Source organism: Anomalospiza imberbis, chromosome 4 (assembly GCF_031753505.1).
Source record: "Anomalospiza imberbis isolate Cuckoo-Finch-1a 21T00152 chromosome 4, ASM3175350v1, whole genome shotgun sequence".
Lineage (NCBI taxonomy): Eukaryota > Metazoa > Chordata > Aves > Passeriformes > Viduidae > Anomalospiza > Anomalospiza imberbis.
The window spans coordinates 29638132-29658880 of record NC_089684.1 but is presented as its reverse complement, the minus strand read 5'-3'; the positions used below and the strand labels follow the sequence as shown (position 1 = coordinate 29658880).

General features: G+C 44.3%; 1 protein-coding gene across 12 annotated transcripts in view; it reads left to right on the top strand.

Annotated features, from left to right (window-relative positions):
- The first annotated feature begins 218 nt into the window (after window positions 1-218).
- The window catches only part of SEC31A (SEC31 homolog A, COPII coat complex component), a 39050-nt gene continuing 18519 nt past the window's right edge, over window positions 219-20749 (top strand). For 8 of the 12 annotated variants that reach the window (XM_068187686.1, XM_068187684.1, XM_068187682.1 and 5 more), the window contains exons 1-18: window positions 220-293; window positions 847-929; window positions 1455-1578; window positions 3692-3890; window positions 4960-5055; window positions 6352-6492; window positions 7500-7642; window positions 8588-8687; window positions 9912-10073; window positions 10245-10397; window positions 11784-12020; window positions 12615-12689; window positions 14756-14806; window positions 15515-15592; window positions 17804-17879; window positions 18494-18672; window positions 20166-20292; window positions 20440-20585. In XM_068187686.1, coding sequence (XP_068043787.1) covers window positions 851-929; window positions 1455-1578; window positions 3692-3890; window positions 4960-5055; window positions 6352-6492; window positions 7500-7642; window positions 8588-8687; window positions 9912-10073; window positions 10245-10397; window positions 11784-12020; window positions 12615-12689; window positions 14756-14806; window positions 15515-15592; window positions 17804-17879; window positions 18494-18672; window positions 20166-20292; window positions 20440-20585 — 2166 coding nt within the window. In that variant the 5' untranslated portion in view covers window positions 220-293; window positions 847-850. Of the gene's footprint in view, window positions 294-846; window positions 930-1454; window positions 1579-3691; window positions 3891-4959; window positions 5056-6351; window positions 6493-7499; window positions 7643-8587; window positions 8688-9911; window positions 10074-10244; window positions 10398-11783; window positions 12021-12614; window positions 12690-14755; window positions 14807-15514; window positions 15593-17803; window positions 17880-18493; window positions 18673-20165; window positions 20293-20439; window positions 20586-20749 lie in introns of all 12 variants that reach the window. The other 4 variants (XM_068187678.1, XM_068187676.1, XM_068187675.1 and 1 more) reach the window with 1 other exon arrangement.

The window sequence follows — 20749 nt, the reverse complement described above, 5'->3', positions numbered from 1 at the left end:
GCGCCCCTAACCAGTCTCCCTCTTCCCCAGGGCCGATGGCTGCTCCCGCCCGAGGGACACGGAGGACACGCGCGGAAGGAGGGGCTGCACATCCCCATACACACCCTCCCACCAGCACCGCCGCCCCCCGCTTCCCGTCGCTGCCCGCCGCTCCCCGCGCCGGGAAGGCGCGGCCCCGCCGCCGCCGCCCGGAAGCCGCGGGGCGCGCCCGGAAGGTGGTGGCGGCCGGGAGGCGGTGCCGGGGCTGCCACGTTGGAGCGGTCCGGGGACGGGTGAGCGCCGGGGACGCGGAGGTGAGGGCAGGGACGGCAAAATCCTCTGTCTTACTGCTGTTTTCCTCCGGTTCCTGTCGGAAACGGGGCGACGGTGGCGGTCCCGCTGGCCGCGCGGGGTGCACCGAGGCGGGGGAGCCCTGGGGGGCTGAAATAAGAGCCAGGAATGAGCCGCTGAGCGTGTTTGGCGGCACGGTCTGGGGAGGGTCTGCCCGGGGCTGGGTTTGTTTCGGGGGTTAAGGAAGAAAGCTGCTGTAGGGTGCTCGATCCCTCGGTGCTGTGAGAAGAGGGTTTTTCACAGCTGTTGAAGCTTTGCCCACGTTTTCCTGTGTTATGTTCAGTAGCCGTCAGTTTCCTCTACGTGTCAATGTTTTTCTGCTAATGGAGAGGTATTCCTCCCCTCCCCCAGGGTGTCCTCTGGAGAGGATGGCTTGGCTTTCTGTCTGAGGGATATCTTTAGAAAAATGGTCCCTCTGGCTGCTTCTGCCGAGTCCTAATGCGGCTCCTGAATCCGTGGCAGTGCAGTCTCACCCTGCACCATTTAAGCATCACCTGTCTTGGTCTTACTTTTCAGCAAAATGAAGCTGAAGGAAGTAGACCGTACTGCCATGCAGGCATGGAGCCCTGCCCAGCAGCACCCTATTTACCTGGCTACAGGTGAGTTTTTTGGGAAGCATGTGCTAGCAGACCTCGGGTTGTGTGCGGTGGCTGCCAAGAGGGGGCCACTGAAAGCTGTAGGAGATACTCTGTGTCCTGGGGGCTGGAGTGCTGTATATGTTGTGGGGTTTTGAATGGAGTTCCTGCATTGTGCTGATAAAAACATGCTTTGCATTCTGCAAGTGACAGTGAGCATCCTTCTCTTTCTGCCAGGGAAAGGTGACACCAATCCTAAGCACTAGTCACTTTTGGCTGCTTTGTAACTTTAATTGGGTTCTGTGCATCATCGGGGAGAGGTACTTGCCTAAAGCTTTTCCTGCTTATACATATTAAGAAACATCCAGACAAAAGAACCATGAGGAGGAGAGTTGTGTGGAACTTCATCTCAGTAACAAAAACAGAAGCCTGACCCCATCTCAGGATCCTTTTTGAAAGGATGATGTTTTGTTCCCCTTCTTGTGCTGCATTTGCAGTTACTGCTCTGTGTATCGTGGCTCTCTCACTGCCAGGCGTGCTTCCTCACAGGTACATCAGCTCAGCAGCTGGATGCAACCTTCAGTACAAGTGCTTCTCTAGAAATATTTGAGTTGGACTTAGCAGACCCTTCACTGGATATGAAGAGCTGTGCCACATTCTCCTCCTCACAGAGGTAGGCAGTGTTGTAAGAGAAAAGTACAGTGTGTGGAACTGTTACGTGTGGTATGTGTAGAAATGTCGCTTCATGTGGTTTGGCTGCACTTGTTGAGGAGAGAAGCAGAAGTTCAGCACTGAAAGATGAAGGCAAGTGTGCGCAGTTGATACTGTGGGGCAGTGATCTTGGACTCTAAGAAAGCAGCTCATGCTTTGACATAAACAGAAAATTTTTTAATATATGTGTGGAGCCTTTTTCTTAGGAAGCCTCTGGGATTCACAAGAAAACAGAAGAAAATGTGAAATTATGTTGGCAACTTTTCATATTGCACCATCCTGTTTGTATTTAGGCATTTCAGGGGGACTTCTGTAACATAACTAACTTGGGTTAGCCAAATTCCTGGCTGCACAGCTCCACTTAGCTGTTAGCTCCTCACCATGTGCTTATCCAGACAAATACTGTTAGCATCAAAGCATCCAGTTTCCATCTCAGCAGCACTTGTAGCAGCTCTCTGGCAGAGCTGAAAAAGCCACAGTCCCTTTTTAAATGCCCTACTCAGTGAGCAGATCTGATGTCAATATGTCCTACTGACCTGCTCAGAGCAAGAGACAGTGTTGGATCTTTGAGTTTCATTGTTCTACCTTATCTTAACTGTGAATTAAATTCTTCAAGACTTGCCATTTGCATTCTGAATTTCTAGAAGCACTCCTTATAGCCAGGATGGAGCACTCCTTGGAAAGTACCTCCCTTGACCAGCAACACAAGAATGTGACTTTGCCCCAGAAAATGCATTAAAATGAGGTTGAGGGTTGTTTGTTTGTTTCTAATTAAAGATTAGATAGCAATGTATACGTCAGGCTGTATTTTGGTTTTCAGCAAATGAAAATGTCCAGGTGATTAGACCCACAAAAGATAAATCCTTAATTGCCCTCCAAGCAGTTTTGCACTGCTTTTATAGAGCCATACTTTATCTTGGAAAGAGTAAAGGACAAAAGGAAAGTAATTGCACTGTTAATTTTTGGGTTTTGCTCCTCATTGTTTCCTGCCTTCATTTTGGGTTGTTTTAAGTCCTGTTCAGTCTTGCTGGTGATGTCTGGACAACCCTGTCAGTTACGTCATTTCTCGTAAACTTGCACAGTTAGGTGCAGAAGCATAAAAATCATACCCAGGAATGGGTCTGTCTGATATCACAGACAAATTTCCATTTGTAGTATCATTCTTTTGTGAACCTCTTCTGTAATCTCAACACTGGGAGCCTGAACACTTGGCTGTTATGCTATTTCTCACCCAGCATATCTTACCATGCTAAAGTTCGTGTGATTTTAAAAAATTACTTGAAGATTGCCCAGAGGTAACAAATAGATGAGCAATATTACAGTGAATGCTAAGGTATCTCTTTGCCACCTTCCAGTCAATGTGGGTTTGCTTTCTGCTTGCATGAGAGCTGATAAGTGGTTGTGTCATTTTATGCAGAACATACTCATTCTTTGCATGGCTAAGTGCACAGGAATGCTGTTTTGCTTATGCAGGAAGTTAATTGAGTTGAAGGGAATTTGGGTATTTACAGATGGACACAATAGTGTTCTTAATTTCTGGAAGTATGTTTGATTCCTCTTGAGTTAGCCTGAAAATAGGCCGTGGTCCAAGAGATGTGTCTGTGATGTTGACTAAATTTGCTGAGTCCCTGGTATGGCAGATAAAACACTTGCACATCCAAAAGCACAGATAAGGAAAAGCATATGGAATTTTTCTACTTCCACCTGTTTTTTCTGCTGTGTGAAGCTGCTCACAGATAGCAGAGTTTTTTCTCAGGTTGTGGCTAGATGGGCTTACAGCCCTTACTTTGATGGCTGCTTTTGTTGTTAGGAGCACTTACCTGATTTTGAAGCCAGGAGGTTGGAGATGTTATCAGTTTGTGGGTTATTGGTTGTGCACGTTGTGCCTCTTGTTAATGAGCAGAATTGGGGCATGCCTTCCTGATGGAAAGGGTTGTGCTAAGACTCTTCCTTCGGGAGAAATGGAGGCAGTGCTTTTCTCACTGTAGCTGGGGTGAGCAAAAATGGGATGTATCAACCTACGGGGAGCTGGTGGTGGATGGTTCTAAGACTGTGGGGCCCTCTGTGTCTTACAGGTACCACAAGCTGATCTGGGGCCCTCACAGCATGACCTCAGGGGACAGAGTGTCTGGAGTCCTGATTGCTGGGGGTGAAAATGGAAATGTCATCTTGTATGATTCAGCCAAAATCATAGGTGGAGAGGCTGAGGTAATAATAGCCCAGAAGGACAAGCACACGGGACCAGTGAGAGCGCTTGATGTCAACATGTTCCAGGTTGGTTTTTCTGCTGTTTCTCTTAACATACCATTAATAGAGGAGTGGCCTATCTTAACTTGTAACCTCAGATGTTTCTGCTGCTTTCCCTCCCCTGGAAAGCATGAACTATAGTTGGTGTTTGAGTGTCTGTTTGTATTTAGTAGGAAACACCTGTCCCATTACTGGCATTTCAGGATGGGGAATGAAAGTGCCTGAGGTATCTGCTTCATTCTTTCCCCTCATCAGTTTACCTTGTCAATTTAGTTGATCTTTTTAGCTCTGCTTATGTGTCAAGTAGAGGTGCTCTCCAGGGTGTTTTTAGTCAGTTTCTTCTCTTAGCTTCTGTGCATTGTGCCAGTCACACAGGAAGGAATTATGTGCTCTCATTCATGTTTCTTGGGTGAGATCAGTTTTTAGGTCTCTCCTTTGGTGATTGGGTAGGATCCACCTTCAAGGCCCCCTTCCTGAGAGGAGACAGCAAGGGGACACAGCCATGTGGCCTCTTGAGCAGAAGAGCTCTCAAAACCAACAGTCCCTCCCACATCACCAATGAGCATTTGCTTCCTTCTAGATACAGTGTGTTGATTTTTCCTTGTTGCCACCAGCTGTGAGAATTCAGCTGGATTTGTTTCCTAAATAACACTTCTGTCCCTGCACACTTGCCTCCAGCAAGGCTGTACTGTGTTCACTGTGTCCTCTCTGAATCGCTTCCTGTCCCTCTCTGCCTGTTGTGAACTCAGGACTTGCCTGTCAACAGCCGCAAAATGTGACCAAAGGGCACTTGGTGACCTTGGCTCATGTTGCCCTGCCTGGACTTTTGCATCCCAGGTGCAGGAGTGCTTTGGATGGCTGCACTCACTGTGGGCAGGGCAGGAATGCCACGCTGTCCAGAGCAAAGCTCTGAGGTGGCCATAACTGCAGCACTGCTTCCTCCTCTGCTGTGTCACTATTTCCCCTATATTTTTTTCCTATATCCTGAGCTGACAGGGGAAATTGGCAGAGTCCTGCAGATCTGATGCCTCCCAGCAGCTAAGACTGGGAAAGTTGATGCTGAAATACTCTTAATGCCGATTAATATTTCTTACAGACTAATCTGGTGGCCTCTGGTGCTAATGAATCTGAAATCTATATCTGGGACTTGAACAACTTTGCTACACCAATGACACCAGGAGCGAAGACACAGGTACCAGATTTGTGTTTAATAAATTCTCCAGAGCAGACTCATGAAGAAGATGCATGGCAGTTAAGTGACAGCTGGTTGAAATTTGCAGTTTTAAAGCAGTCTCAAGAGCATGGAGGAGGGGAAGCCTCTTGAAGTCAAACTTGGGTAGTAGCTGCATACAAGGGTGACTGGATGCTGCTGTTTTTGTAGCCCCTGGAGAGCAGTGTCCTGGCTGTGCCTGTAAGTGCAATGAGTCCATGCATTGAGTGGTGGGCTCAGCTTCCCCTGCAGCAGCCCTGGATGTGTTGTCTTCTTTATCCAGGACAGACCTACAGTCTTGGCTTGCTGCACAGTACGTAGTAGGTTTTGCAGTTACTTTGGTGGGTGTCAGGGAGTGGTTTAATTGCTATACTCAAGGTCCAGTGTTTAGCCTGTGTCTCTTAAAGATGATTTATGGGGAAAAACAACAGTCTTTTGTGCTTTTTGCCTTGTGAAGGAAATTGAAGAATGGGAGGAAGTTGTTTCAATACAAGCACACTTCTGTTGCTGTTACAAAATTCCACAGAAGTTCATGGTTACTGAAAAATGGGTTTATTACTGCATGATAATTTGGAGACAAAAAAGTGTGCAAATGGGATGAGACATAATCTTCAATGTAAAGATTTTTAATTTAAACTTTGTGGGGTTTGGTTACTTTGTTTAGTTCAAGTAATTTATTAACATATAGTCCTTTGAGAGGATGCTCACCTTAGAGATCCCTGTAAAAGGCTTTTTATGTGTAATAGTGATGTTTTAGGCTGGGATATCTTTTAGTCCTTATGTATAATGGCAACTAGAAATAATAGGGCAACAGGAGCTGGGTTAATAATGCTTTAAATTTTTGGTCTAAAAATAAGAACTGGGGGGAATGAAAAAAAAAAAAAAAAACCAATTTCTCCAAGCAAACCTCTTTCTTTTTTTTTTTTTTTTTTGCTAAATAAAGACCTAATAGTCCAAGACAAAAGAGCAGTTCATATGTCTGGATACACTTTCATGGAGTAAGTTTCTGTTCTTGAAGACAGTTTTGCTTAGTCTTGTTTTAATAACTAATGTGTAGTACTGTAAAGCAGAAAATAACTTCCCAGAGAAATTCTAGCAGCTTATAAATCAGTGTTTTCAGGTGTTGTACACTACAGCATATGTAGAAAGGAAGCCAGAGCACACCCCAGTACACGGGGCACTTACCTTGCAGATTTGTCACTTAGCGAGTGCTGAAAATAGCAGGGTTTGAGCCTGCGGCGTGGCGGGTTGTGACAGGCTGTTGTGTGTGTGCGGCAGCCTCTGGAGGACATCAGCTGCATTGCGTGGAACAGGCAAGTGCAGCACATCCTGGCATCCGCCAGCCCCAGCGGCCGGGCCACCGTGTGGGATCTCAGGAAGAACGAGCCCATCATCAAAGTCAGTGACCACAACAACAGGGTGAGTTCTCTCCTGCTGCTGCTGGCGTGCTTGCACAGGGGTGTAGGGATGGCTCCTGGCACCCCTTCTTATGTGACAAAGATACTGGTGCCTGGCCCACATTGCTCTTGGGAGTATATTAATGCAAGAGGGGTTGTCAGCATTATAAACTAAAATAACCAGATGCAGGCTGAAGCAAGGCAAGTCACTTTGGGTGTCCTATCAGAGTGATGACTGAATTTTAAGAAAGCACTTACTGACCTGTTTGGGGCTACCACAGAAAGATTTTAATGATTTTGCCACAGAGAAGTGTGGCATTGAGCAGGTTACAGGGTGCTGCCTCCTATAGTTACAACCACCATGCCACCCCTTTAGGCAGTATAAGTGCAAAAAAGAGCCTATTGAACTCGTGGAGAGTGACATATTTGTATAATTTGATATTGTTCTAAATACAGTATTGCTATAACAAACTCCAAAGATACAGCAAGAGTTAAAAATGAAATTTAGAAGTGGGTGGTTGGGAAGTAGCTTTATCCTCACTGTATTATTATTTTGATAAACTATGTAACTTTCAGTGTTTCCTATGTTTGTTGCCTGACATAACAGCAGCACAGTAGGCTGTCTTCATCATGTGACGGCTGTCCTGTGATACAATGTTCTCCTGACAATAATGAGGCATTCTCTGCCTAATGTTGGCTTTTATTAAAATAGCAATAAAAATAATAGAGGAAAATGTTTATATGGTGAGCTTTAGTGTTTTCTCACATTAAAATCCTAGGACTGTGAAAAAGTCAGCACAGTTTAATCTCTCTGAGAGGACCTTGGGAAACTTAAGTGCAAGTCTCCTCATTCACAGGAATAAGGAGAATTTCCCAGTCTGAACGCAGTCAGAAATAATGCCTAGAAACACATCTGCAAATTCCCTTGCAGTGATGTTTTACCATGCATACAGACATATTTGGGCTAGTTTTCTTTTTCCTTTAGTGCTGCTCAGTTATGTGATGCTTTGGCCTGATGTCTCCCCTCAGATGCACTGCTCGGGCTTGGCGTGGCACCCTGAAGTTGCCACCCAGATGGTTTTGGCCTCGGAGGATGACAGGCTGCCTGTTATTCAGATGTGGGACCTAAGATTTGCCTCCTCACCACTTCGTGTTCTAGAAAGTCACACAAGGTATGAGTCTTATATAGCATGGTGTGCTCCATGGTATTTGCACTGTTGGTGACTGTCCCATTTTGTACACCTCACTTCTGCTGTTCCCTGGGGAGGAAGGCTCCCTTGGTGCTGGCAATTTCAGCAGCAGCCAGTGATGTATGCTGGCTTGCTGACCAGGTGGCCCTGTGCCATGAAAGAACTTGTGTTTTTGGAGCTTGGTACTCTGAAGGAAACAGGCCCCAAAACTAAATAAACAAACCCACCAGGCTGCTGAAACAGTGAAGCTGCTAGTTTGTTTCTAAGTTTCTTAAGAAGAGGGAGCTAAGGAAAAAAGAATGAGTAGTGGTTGATTTTGGCTGAATAACGTAGTAAAGGTGCACCCAGGCACATCCTCGTGTGGGTTTGCACAGTTTCTGTGCCCCTCGGTCTCCTAAATGCCTTAATTTTTGGTGTAGTGGATGATTTTGTTAAATTCTTGTCCCTCCTCCATTGTTGGTGAAACTTTCCTTATTGATCAAATCCAATGATTGATTTAAGAAGGAAGAACAGTGTTGTGGCTTCTACCAAAACTGCTGCCAGTGGGTTCTGCTGACTTGAATGTCTTGCTAATAAAAAGCTGAAAAACTTCCTAGTCACTGGCCTTACCTATGGGTTTGCACACTGGATATTAGTGGCACTGCAGGCAAACAAACCATATGGTTACTAATGCCCAGGTTCTCCCATATGACTGTTGCATTTAATGTTCAGATACAATGGCTGCATCTTTATACCTTTCATGCAGAAAATAAAAAACATCTATTTCAACCAAAATAAGGGCTGATAACATTGAAAAATTCCTCCTTCTGTAAGAGGATGGATTGGAGAGAGAATTTTGATGTGGGTTGCTGAACTTGTAAATATGCTTTGTTTATCACAATTTTGCATTTACATTAAGCTTTTTTTTTGTTGTGGCTTTTCATGCAGGGGTATATTGGCCATTGCTTGGAGTATGGCAGATCCAGAGCTGCTACTTAGCTGTGGGAAGGATGCTAAAATTCTCTGCTCCAACCCTAACACAGGCGAGGTACTGTATGTATACCACTTTTAAAAATCCAGAAATGTCTGTTCAGAGGTGGCAGATGCAAAGCACATGTTCTGTGCTTGCATTCCTAGGAATGATGCTTCTGTGGGATGTTGCCCCCAATCCTGTTTGCTATATGTGTCTTCTGAGCTTGTTGTGGTGGTGCAGGATTCCTTCCTGGTATTGTCAATATTACACATTTGTCCTTGCAGCTTCTCTCTGACTGAGTAGTGATGCTCCTGTTCATTATAAGAGATGGAAATGGCTGAACTTAAACTAAGTATATGCTTCCACTTCTTTTGTTTTTGGTCCAGTGTGGCTGGATCATTGTTGCGATAGCCTTTTTCCTTCTATAAGAACTTTATCCAGTCAGGAGGGTTTTTGCAGGTTGCCATAGTTGTGGCAGATCAGTGAGAGCCACTCAGATGTGTTCCCACCCTGCCCTTTTGGGCCTGGGAATACCTTTCAAAGAGAATGCAGATCTATTTTTTCAGACAGTGTTTGTCCCTAGACCAGGGGAAAGGCTTCGGACATGCTGGAGGGCTCCTTTCCTCTAGTGGGCAATAATTGTGGAGTGGGAAGTGTTTCTAAAATTCAGACATTGGCCCAAAAGTGCAAGAGCTGTACAGTGTTAGATGAGTTATCTGAGCTAGATCTTGTGCTGTTATGAAGTTTTTACATGTGGTTGAATCATGCTGCATGTTTTTATTAAAAACAAAAATTAGTTCCATGGGAGACAGCATTTTGCTGACAGCTAGCACTTTGTTCTTTGAGTTTCTCCTGGTTTATGGTTAAATATTTGCTGTAAGGGGAGCTTGTCTGTTCCAGGGCACAAAAGGCTGTCTGCCCATGGTGCAGGTTTTACCCTTTTCAGTTTTCCTGTGAAAACAGACTTCTTCCACATAGCATGTGAGGATACCTAAATCAGCTCTGAATAAGCTAGCATGAATGTCAGTGGGACAGCACAGACATATCCTACCTGCATCATTTGTCCTGTGAGGATTAAACAGAAGATTTAATGAGAGAAGAAGGAGATGAAGCAGTGGTGTGTGATGTCCTGCTGTTTGGAGATCATGAGGGTTTGCCTGCTGTCAATATGTATGGTGATGTGGAAGCTGCTGGGGAGCAAGGAGAGCAGACCGGCCTCACGGCACACCGGAAGATTGTTGCTATCGGGCAGTGTGCTCCATGAAAGCTCTGATTTGTTGGCTTGGTTTTGCTCTCCAGGTGCTGTATGAGCTGCCCACGAACACCCAGTGGTGCTTTGATATCCAGTGGTGCCCGAGGAACCCTGCTGTGCTGTCTGCAGCCTCCTTCGATGGGCGCATCAGTGTCTACTCCATAATGGGCGGCAGCGCCGATGGCCTGAGGCAGAAGCAAGTTGACCAGGTGTTGAAAATTGTTCAGAATGGGGACAGAAAGGGGGGTGGGAAACAAAATATGGCAAGTCTTCATTGGCTGCCTGCAGCCCTGCTTGCAGGAGTACCGCTTCAGCACAAATAAATGTTTAGTTTACTAGAGTAATGTCGCTTCTGGTTTTTCCCCCTTGTGTTATCAAAGCTCTCCTCGTCTTTTGGGAACCTCGATCCGTTTGGCACAGGCCAGCCCCTGCCTCCCCTGCAGCTTCCCCAGCAGACTGCCCCACAGAGTGTGGTGATGCCTCTGAAGAAACCACCCAAGTGGATCCGGCGACCCATGGGAGCATCCTTCTCGGTAAGGAGGAGACAGGGATGGGCCGGGCTGGCCTGGCAGGTAGGGAGATAGTGCTGGCACCTGCTAAACTCCTTAGGAAGGAGGGAGTTCAGCGTGGGGCTCCACCTTGGGATATCTTCCTCTTTGTTATCATAACGGGAGATGCTCGGGGCAGCTTCCAGACAGGGCACTGGGGACAGAAAAAGCCTGACCAGAATGCTTGGGACAAGAAACATTGCTGAGAGACATTTGTTTATGTCTTGGCATTAGGGCTTCACTTTTGTTTCTATGCAGTGCTTGCTTTAGAGTAAATAAATATACACTGGGGGGAATGAGACAAAACTGGGCAAGTATCTGAGACTTCATAGCTTCAAACTGCACTCATGTGAATCAGTATGGTGGAGAACAGTCAGGTTAGCTTTGATCAAGGTAACAGGAGTTGCTGTAGCAGCACAAGGGTGGGTTCCTCCATGGCTGGTTGATTTGCAGAGGAGCCAGCTGAGGGGATGGCAAGCTCAGCTTTTTTGCTCCTTGGCTCCACTTTTGGCTTATTTTCTAAACCCACAGGCCATTTATTTGGGAACTTCTGGAGATTTTAGCCTGTCCATTTGAATTTGATTTCTCTGCTGCAACACTACTCAATTTTCAACGTCATATGTCTGTTTATTCATCATCTAATGCACAAATTAAATGCAATTTTCTCCTGTCAAAGAAAAGTGATGTTGCCTAGCCACTGACTGATGTGTTATTTTATGATGTTGTTTATTCCCTTATTTGTCCTGGTTTCCTAGGAGCCAGGTGTCAGTCTTTTCCCTGGCTAGGCTTTTGCTTTTTTCTAATGCAGGTTTTACTGGACTTGCCTGTGTAAATTAACTTTGAGCTATAGAATGAAATAATATCATAAGCCTCTCCTAATTATTCTCTTGTGCTGATTTTACCTCTTCAAATGTTGTCACAACTTACTGCCTATCTCTCAGTAGAGTTTCAACTGCTAAACAGCCTGGCAAGAGCAGGGCAAACATCATGCTTGAGCATTTACTTAATGATGTCAAGTAAAGGTTTCTTTGGCAACTGCTTTGCAGTATCATGAAATACTCCACTGTTGCTGGGTACTGCATAGACCCACAGCTCTAGCTCTCATTTTCTGGTCTGAGTTTTGTCTGAGAAAAAAACTGGCACAGGAATGGCTCTGCTTACAAATCTTATTAAATGTGAACGTACTTATCCAACAAGCTCCTTACATGCATAGAAATATGGGATGGAGGGGAAACAACTAAATGAGCAGATGTCAGGAGTGTTCAGTTGTTGGACAATGATCATACATCTGTTATGTAAAATACTTTTTCATACATACTCCCCTGCTGTATACTTGTATTTTCACATACTGTATGTGTGCTTCAATTCCAGTTTGGAGGCAAGCTGGTGACGTTTGAGAATTCCAAGCCTCCGCAGCAGCCGGGCATGGAGCAGCAGCAGCAGCATCCCCACGTCTACGTGAGCCAGGTTGTCACAGAGAAGGAGTTCCTGGCCCGCTCAAACCAGCTGCAGGAGGCTGTGCAGTCTGAGGGCTTTGTCAGCTACTGCCAGAAGAAAATCGACATGGCCCTGGCTGACTTTGAGAGGAACGTGTGGGCCTTCTTAAAGGTAACAGGGTGACAGCCCTTCAGGAGCTCCCCAGGGACTGGGAGAGCTGGGAGGTGGTTCCTTCTGCACACTTAGCTGAAGAGATGCTGGGAACTAAAAGCTGCAGGCTGTGGGAATGGTGCCCATAAGCCATGGCACTTAGGAGGCTCACCAGAAGAGGTAGGGTCCTCAGGACCGGGGGGTTTGTGGGGTTTGTGAGGAGTCACGGCAAAGTAAAAGTGGGGTGAGGGTATCCCATGGTTTTTGATATTCCCCATCAGCACATATTTGTACAGGGAGCTGGTGAGAAGGATTAAAGCTGTGGGATAGCTTTAGATGGGCTTTCACTGATCACTCTAAGCATTTAGAGGTTTCCAGGTGAAGCAGATAAACAGATTGTTCACCTACAATAAACAGATGGAAGCCTTGCCCACCTGCTCAGCTGCCCAAGTCACTGAAGATTTTTGCATTTCTCATTATTACCTTCAGTCTACTCAGAGTAAACTGACTGGGTAAAGTCAGTTTACTGGTGAGTAAATCTCACTGGGTCATTTTTGCCAGTGAGGGAGAAAATGAAAAATTTTGAATTGCAATATAGTCTTTAACTTTTTAAAGGTGAACTTCGAAGAAGATTCACGTGTTAGATACCTCGAGCTCTTAGGATACAGGAAGGATGATCTGAGGAAGAAGGTAAATGTGCAATATGTGAGATAAATAACTTTTGAATTTCAGAATTTAATTTCAGAATTCTTACAGAAAACAGTTTGTTCTGTTGGGTTTTCTCATTAGTTGTGTCTTCTTGCAATGTGGATGTTCAGTGGAAATGCCAGAGCAGGCAGCAGACTTCAAAAGTGTGTCTGCATCTGGCTGTCCATTGTTGATATGAAATTCTCACTCATCAAGAAGCTTTGATATTAATTGGTTCAGGCTATTCATGTAACTTTGCTATGTGACATCCTTCCACTCGAGCATCATGGAATGGGATCTGCTCTTAGGCTGTGTTGTAGAAGAACATGTAAGCAGTTTTCATTAACTAGACATGGACAGTCTTTTTTGTTTGTGGGAGACATCATTCATTTTTGAAAGGAAAAGGAAAAAAAACAAGGCCAGAGATCAAACGTGGTTACATTTGAAAAAGCAAAATTTGGATTACCAGGAAGCAATTTGCACATCATTATAGACCTTTCTTCCCAGCTGGAAGATTTTTACTCAGTGTTACAGGGAGTTACCTGCTGTGCCTTTTGGCTCTATTGTTTCCAGTTGTCTACCCAGGAACTATCTAGTATTTCTTCAGTTCTGTTTCAGTGGATTTTAACATTTGACTAATTTTCATTGAAAACAAAACATTAGTTTGACATAAAGATTGGCTCCATTAAAGTGTATTGTGCTCACAAATTAAATGCCCTTCAGGGCAAAATTAATATGATTATGGAAAAAAAATCATGGTTTTGATAACAGTTTGTCCTTAGCTTTTAAATATTTGTGCAGAGGCAAGCACAGTAAGGGTAATCCTGTTTTTGAAAAGCAGCTCTCAATCACAAAATCCAGTTGAAAGTTAGTAGTGGTTCTGCAGAGTGGCCTCATGAGATTAAAGCCCACTACTTGCTTTTGCTCTGGTTTTATGGTTCCCCTGTGCATGGGGAGAAGCTGGAAAAACAGGCACAGCTGAACAGGGTAGCCTGGAAAGCTGGGCCTATCACATTATTTCAATATTTAGGAAACAGATGGGAGGAGCTGCAAGGTCTGTTTTTATGTAGCTTTTTTCTCAAAACGTTCCACAAAGAAGTTGACTCCATGTATTTTTCAGTGTCAATAAGTGGCACAATACAGCTCATCTGAAAGTCTGTGATACCCAGATGAAAAGCTTACTAAATCACAACTTGGTTTTCCTATTATTGTTAGCACTAGGAAAGTAAAAACAGGGATCACACATTTCAGCTCCTTGTAATAAGCTGTTAAGAACGTGGGAAGGGTGGGTTATATTCTTAAAACCTGTGATTCTCATGCAAGCCAAGTCCTGGATTTCTCATTTTTATTGTAAACCAGTGATTAAAAAAGAAAGAGAAAACTGTCTCCAGCAATTTGAGCTCGGCTCTTTACACAAACCAGTCTACAAGGGTAAAATAAAGCCTACAATACAAAAAGCAGTAGGTAATTTTAGGAGTAATGTGAAACCCAGGCTCCCTGATGCTGAAATAATATAGAAACTCTGTACATAAAATTGCTGGCTTTGAGAGCCCTAATTGAATCTGAAGTAATGATTTGCTTTGCAAAGCAGTAGAAGCTGGGCATTTAAACTTTTTTTTTTTTTTACCTTGGAAAATCCTAGCCCACAGCCAAGTGCCTGATGTCAAGAACCCACAGCTTCCTGACAGGCTCTCTGTTCCACAAGGATTGTCACTGCTTTATTTTCCCTGACCAGAGCAGACAGAGGATTTTGTCTTTCATGTTCTGATACTGCTTTTATTCCTGTGGTTTCCAGCACCTCTAGTGAGGTTTGAAGCCCTTGAGTTGACAATTAAAGGTTTAAAGGTGTAGGGCAGCTGTTGTTTCCATCAGAGCTTGGGGTGCAGGTATCTTAGCAGTAAATTCATCATCAGGCTGGAAAAGGAAATGGCTTCAGTTTTATGTTAAAATGTTTAATTTCATGTTAACTGTTGTGCAAGTAACGTAGTGGCTCCATGTGCCAGTTTCTCAATCTGAGAATTTGGTGCCTCTTTAAAAGGGTACTTACTTAAATCTTTGTTGTTTTCTAGATCACATCTGCTCTGAATAAAGAAGGTCTTGCAGATGGTGTCTTGGGAGAGGTAGGCAAACACATGTATGTAACTCTGTGGTTAGTTTCATAATGCCATGGTAATTTTTAAAGTAAGAATCATTTTTCTTTCCACTTGATAGTTGTTCCAAAATAAGTCACAAATAATCCAGCATGTGGCAAGTTCCTACATTCAGTAGGATGAAGGTGTTATTTAAAAAAAACAACCACTTCTTTTCCACTCAGATGTTCTCCTTTTCCAGTGAAGGGCTCTCAGTCACAGATTTTAATATGGGGTCTCATTGGCACCTGATTTCAAGAACAGCACCTTCATCAGGCTTTAAAGAAAGCAGGACTGAGAGTGTGGTCCTATAATTTTTCCTTCAAGACTGGTAACTACAGTTCAGGCACTGCCCACACTGTAATTGCAGTGGCCTGGGTCTACAGCAGGACTGCAGTGCTTTTGTGCCACAAACAGTTCAGAGTCATCTGCAGCTGCCTCGTGGGGAAGAAAGCTGTTGTTGCATGTTTTGAGGCAGCTAAGATGACAACAGCACAAGATACTGCGTAATGACAAGAGAGCAAGGAAACAGGGCCTCTACCCTGTTTGTGAGGCTCAAGCATATATTGCCAATGCATTTCTGTGATTTTCAGTCTGATTCTAACTGTTGGTTGGTGGAAAGGTGACTGTACTCTGCAATGCAAAGCATTTCTGTCTCTTTTGCTGGTGAATTTTTATGGCATCTTCTCTCTGCTGAAGGCTCCTACAGAATCTGATGGATCTGTGCCAAATGAGGGGGATGAAGGCCAGACTACAGAGGAACAGTTCTTGGGAGAGGTATCTGTTGCCCTCTAGACTAACCCTGCTGACCTCCCCTGTATTTACTTTGTTCCTTTTAACAGCATTTCATTTTCTTGGCTTTTCCTGCTGCTGAGGATATACAGAAATTCAAAAAATTACTTATAATGGTGAAACTGGACTCTTGCTGAGATTTTTTTTTCAACTTCGTCAGGCAGTATGTTCAGCCAGCTTTATTGCAGGCAGTTTGTGCTCAACCATGTCAGCATTTGGGATCCTACACTCCATTTGAACAGCATTGTTTTCAGCCCTGTGTTTTACATATGAGGACAGGTCTTTAATTAGCACTAAGGGCCCAGCCTCTGCCTTGTGAGGTGTCACTAGCACTGAAAATAGTATATTGCTGTGTGAACAGGCCAACTTCATTCTTCCCCATTCCCTCAGTCTCTGTTTTGGATTAGAATTTGGGCTGGTAGCCTCCTGGGCTTGGTGCCTGTCTACAGCTGGCTGTGAAGATGAGGACAGTGGTTTAGGGCTCATGCATGTTGGGGTGGTGCACTTGACTCCACATAACAAACAGCCTGTTAAAGACACTGAAATCAGGATGCTCTCCTTGGGTTAGGTGCTTGATTGCTTGTTAATTCTTTAGGCTCTGTAGTGGCAGACACGTGTGTGTCTGACAGTGTAAGGGTTTTGCTGTATGCAGTCATGAAGATATTGGATATCTCATTACAAATGTCTCTTCTAGGAGAGAATTCACATCCAAACATGACCTTAGCCTATATAAATATTTGTGAGCCTGGCCTGAGGCCACTAGTGATACATCAGGGCATGCTGTCACATACATAAAGTAACTGAACGGGCACATTATTCCTCTGGTAGTCACAACATGCTCTCAATCAATATCAAACACACAACATCCAGAGTTATCTGACAACAAAACCATTTTCCAGATGCTGTGTCCTTTTCACAAATTAAACATAAAGCTTGTTTCAGACTTGCTTCCCCCTCCAAATGAATGTTTTTGGTCTGCTGTGTCCTTCAGTTTAGCTGAACAAGCAGGGTGTTCCTGAACTCCCTTCATGTACTGGAGCAATGGCTTGTGACAGAGGAGATGGTTTGTGGGTCAGGTTCTGCACTCTGCTTAGCATCTGCTGTGAAAATGAATGGTGAAGAGAGACTTCTCTTTTGATGCTATTTTTTATTATTGAAAAGTTTCGTTTGAAACCCCAAAATCCAGGTACTCACACAAAGTGGTCTCTGTCTTAATATTCTGGGGGAGTTTTGTAGAAAAAGCAGCCTCTTGTCTACTGAACATTCCTGTCCTGAGTGCTACATTGGACTTCTGTGTTGAAAATTAAGCTTGTGTTCATGTGTAATTTGCTTAATTAAACTGGGGAGTATGTCTAGGGCAGAGGGTTTCAAGGATGACCTGAAATTCAAAGTGGAGCCGAGTGGAACCTAGGTAGCATTAATGGTAGACTACTGTTCTTGGTGGGGGTTAAGGCTGAAAGAGAAGGAAAGAAAAGGATTCTGATTTTCTCATTGTAGCTGTAATTTTGCTCAGAGGGGCTTGTGTGTATATGGCTACAGATGTAAGTTGGTACCCAGGATCCAGGTGTCTGGCTGCTGGTACTCCTGAGATAAAGAAACTTTAATTGGTAAAACAAAAACACGGAATTAATTCACTGCTTCCCATGAGCAGGCAGATTTGCATCCCTAAGAAAGCTGAGCTCCATCACATGTAACAGTGATTTGAGAAGAAAAATGCCATCACTGCAAACATCCCCCTCTTTCTTCTTCCTCCAGTTTTATATTATGCTGAGCATGATGTTACATGGCCTGGAATATCCCTTGAGTCAGTTTGGGGTCAGCTGTCCTGGTTGTGTCTCATCCCAGCTTCCCATGCACTCCCCACCTTCTCACCAGAGGTGTAGTAGGAGAAGCAGAAAAGGCCTTGGTGCTGTGCAAGTGCTGCTCAGCAAAAGCAGCAACATCTCTGTATTATCAACACTGTTTGCAGGACAAATCACACAGCCCCATACTGGCTACTGTGAAGAAAAGTAACTTTACCTCTGCCCAAACTGGCACACAGGGATAACCTTCCCTTCTAAGTTAGTGGTCTTCAAGTTGACTGGCAGTCTGAAGTTCTAAATTTAACTTGCAGTGCAAGAGCCATATGGTTTTAAAATGTGTGTATTTTCTAAGTGTTTGCATAATCTCAGAAATTATGCTTTTCCTTTCTCTTAGACACTGAAGGACCATAAAAAAGAAACTGAAGATTTGGGATCTGCAAAGACAACATTTAACATTTCTGTTAGTGGAGGTACAAAAAAACCTTGGTATTGATTTTATTGTATGTACTGTTATTTGTAAGTACTGCTGTTGATACTGGTGTTCCAGTGAGAAGGCAAATTCTGCACAGATTTTGAAGGGTTCTAATTACTTGCCTCTAACTGCATTCTCATGCAGTCTCGAGGCACTCGAAAATACAACTTTTTGAAGGAAGGAAGTTATACAGCACTTGTGTACCCCATTGCTGACATGCAGCTGCTCTGAGTGATAAAAGTAGTTATGCTTGGTCAGGCATGAAGTGCTGTTTCTACAGAAACTCCCAGGGGATCTTGAGTAACACAGAAGCTACTGACCCCTGTCGAGGTTTGACTTTTTATGGCACTATTCAGGTAGTTGTTTTAGGGGCCATTTAGACCTCTAGGAACTTGCTCTGTCACAAGGTAAGTGCGTGCCCCTGTGGTATATCTGTGCCCATGTGTGTTTGAGGCTGGAGGTGAAGGTGAGCACCCCTGTAAGCACCTGGCCAGAAGCAGACTGGTTTGCAGAGAACTGTGCCAGTGTTGTACAGTCGGACAGTGTCACCTGCTGCTGCATCTCTGTGGCTTTTGTGGCAGCATTTGGAAGTGCACCCCTGTGTCGTTGCAGATGTGGATGGGCTGATCACACAGGCTCTGCTGACAGGGAACTTTGAAAGTGCAGTGGATCTGTGCCTGCACGACAACCGCATGGCCGACGCCATCATCCTGGCCATTGCCGGCGGGCAGGAGCTGCTCTCCCGGACGCAGGAGAAGTACTTTGCCAAGATGCAGAGCAAAATCACCAGGGTATGTGCTTTCAAGTCAGAAGTAACGTGCTCATATGCCTTTGGAAACTTCCTTTTTCACCTTAAAAAGTTTCCTTGCCATTTTATAGGTTTATTTCTGGCAGATGTTAGTAAGTGTTGAAGTCAGTAAGATCTCGGGGCAGAAGCATTTTTGTTACTCTTTTTTAATGCATTGATGAGAGGCACACCACCTGAATATCAGTGCACAAGAATATTCTTTATCCCATCTCCAGTGTCTTTGAGTTGCATATACACTAATAGATTGTCAACAATAAAGACAAGTGCCTTAAGAAAGGCACATTTCAGTCTGCTGTTCTGTCACTTTTTTCATACGTGACCCATGCTCAGGGCCAGCAGCATTATGTTGATTTCTGCCCATGATCAGACTTCACAGATTTTGCTGATGCTTTGTTTTACTGCATGCACAGAAGAGAGAGCAAAGTATGCCCAGGGTAGATTAATCACCATTTGTCTAGGAGACAGTGTGTTATGACCAGCTGGTTATTGTTATTTTCAGCTTTTTGCAGTGCTAGGGGTTGCAGATGCTGCTTGTGCATGTCTTTGTTTTTTTACTACCAATATGAGAAAGTAGTGACAGGAGGCTGAAACAGGAGAAATGGCTTTAAAAGAACAGTTGGTTTAGCAAGGGTGGCAGCTTTTACAGGAATTTCTTCACTGTAGTTCATCCTTTGGAAAAAGGTGTTTTTATGAAGAGCTGACCAGTTATCTGTGCCTATGCTGACAAGCAAACATTGACCTTGTAGTTAGGATGTTGCATTTGTTGTCCAGGTGTGTTTTTTCTCTTTTGGTCCCAAACTGCACACATACTGCTTCTTCAGCTGTTTCTGAGCTTGAAGTCTTGGCATGAGAAGGGCTTTGTTCACTCTAGAGCAGCACAGCTGCCAAGTCTGTCTTTTGTCCAAAGCAAAATAACTTGAGGCAGAATTTTAGAAGGAAGAAACTGTAATTTCATTCTGAGGACTCTGCAGAGGCAGCCAGTGTAGGGTTACTACAGCCAGCTCAGGTTTATATTGCTGCCAACTTGCTGCTTTCTTTATGCAGCCTTTTCAACTGCCCCTTGCTGGTCAGCTTGAGACCAAGAGCTTAAAGCCGAATGAAACAGTTTAACAAACAAAATTCATACATCTCCCTGGGCATTGGGTAGAAGACTATAGCTAAATACTTGGTAGGTTATCTTTGTCTGCAAAAATAGTGCTGAAAACAATTTGCAACAGCTTGTGGAGATTTGTGTATTCTTTTCTTGTTAATTTTGTAGCAAGAATAATTGGCCTCTGTGCTCTCTGAGCTTGTTTTGTGATTTTTTTCCTTTTTAAGTAAGATGTGCTCTTGTGCAGCTGTTGAACTGCAGTGCAGTACCTGTTGTGACCCTGGATGCAGTGGGGATGAGTACACTGGAGCAGATCCAAATTATCCTGTGCATTATACAGGGGAAATCTCAAGAAGATCCTAACTATAGTCTCTCTCCTGCTCTAGCTCATCACTGCAGTTGTAACAAAGAACTGGAAAGAGATTGTGCAGTCTTGTGACCTGCAGAATTGGAGAGAGGCATTGGCTGCTGTGCTCACTTATGCCAGGCCAGACGAGTTTACAGCCCTTTGTGGTAAGGACACTTCAGAGGCTGGATAATTCCGGAGCGGTAGCATGGCTTTGCTCACAGTTCCTTGGCTAGTTGCTTCCCCAGCTTCAGCAGTGGTGGGGAGGGATACCCAGAGTGATTTACCAGCATCTTTGTTCTTATTTTATCTAGATCTCCTGGGTAGCAGGCTGGAGAATGAGGGGGACAGCATTCTGCAGACGCAAGCTTGCCTCTGTTACATTTGTGCTGGCAATGTGGATAAACTTGTTGCTTGTTGGACTAAAGTTCAGGATGGAAACAGCCCCTTGTCCCTTCAGGTTGGTAATTCTTTTAAGAAAGATGTTGGAAATAACAGACTGCAATCACTTGGCTCTTAAATCAAATTATCTGTTGTAAAGCTTTGCTGTCTGATGCACATCAGGATGCAAGCCTTTCCTTTCTGGAAAAATAACACACAAGTATGATACTGGAAAATGTGTTG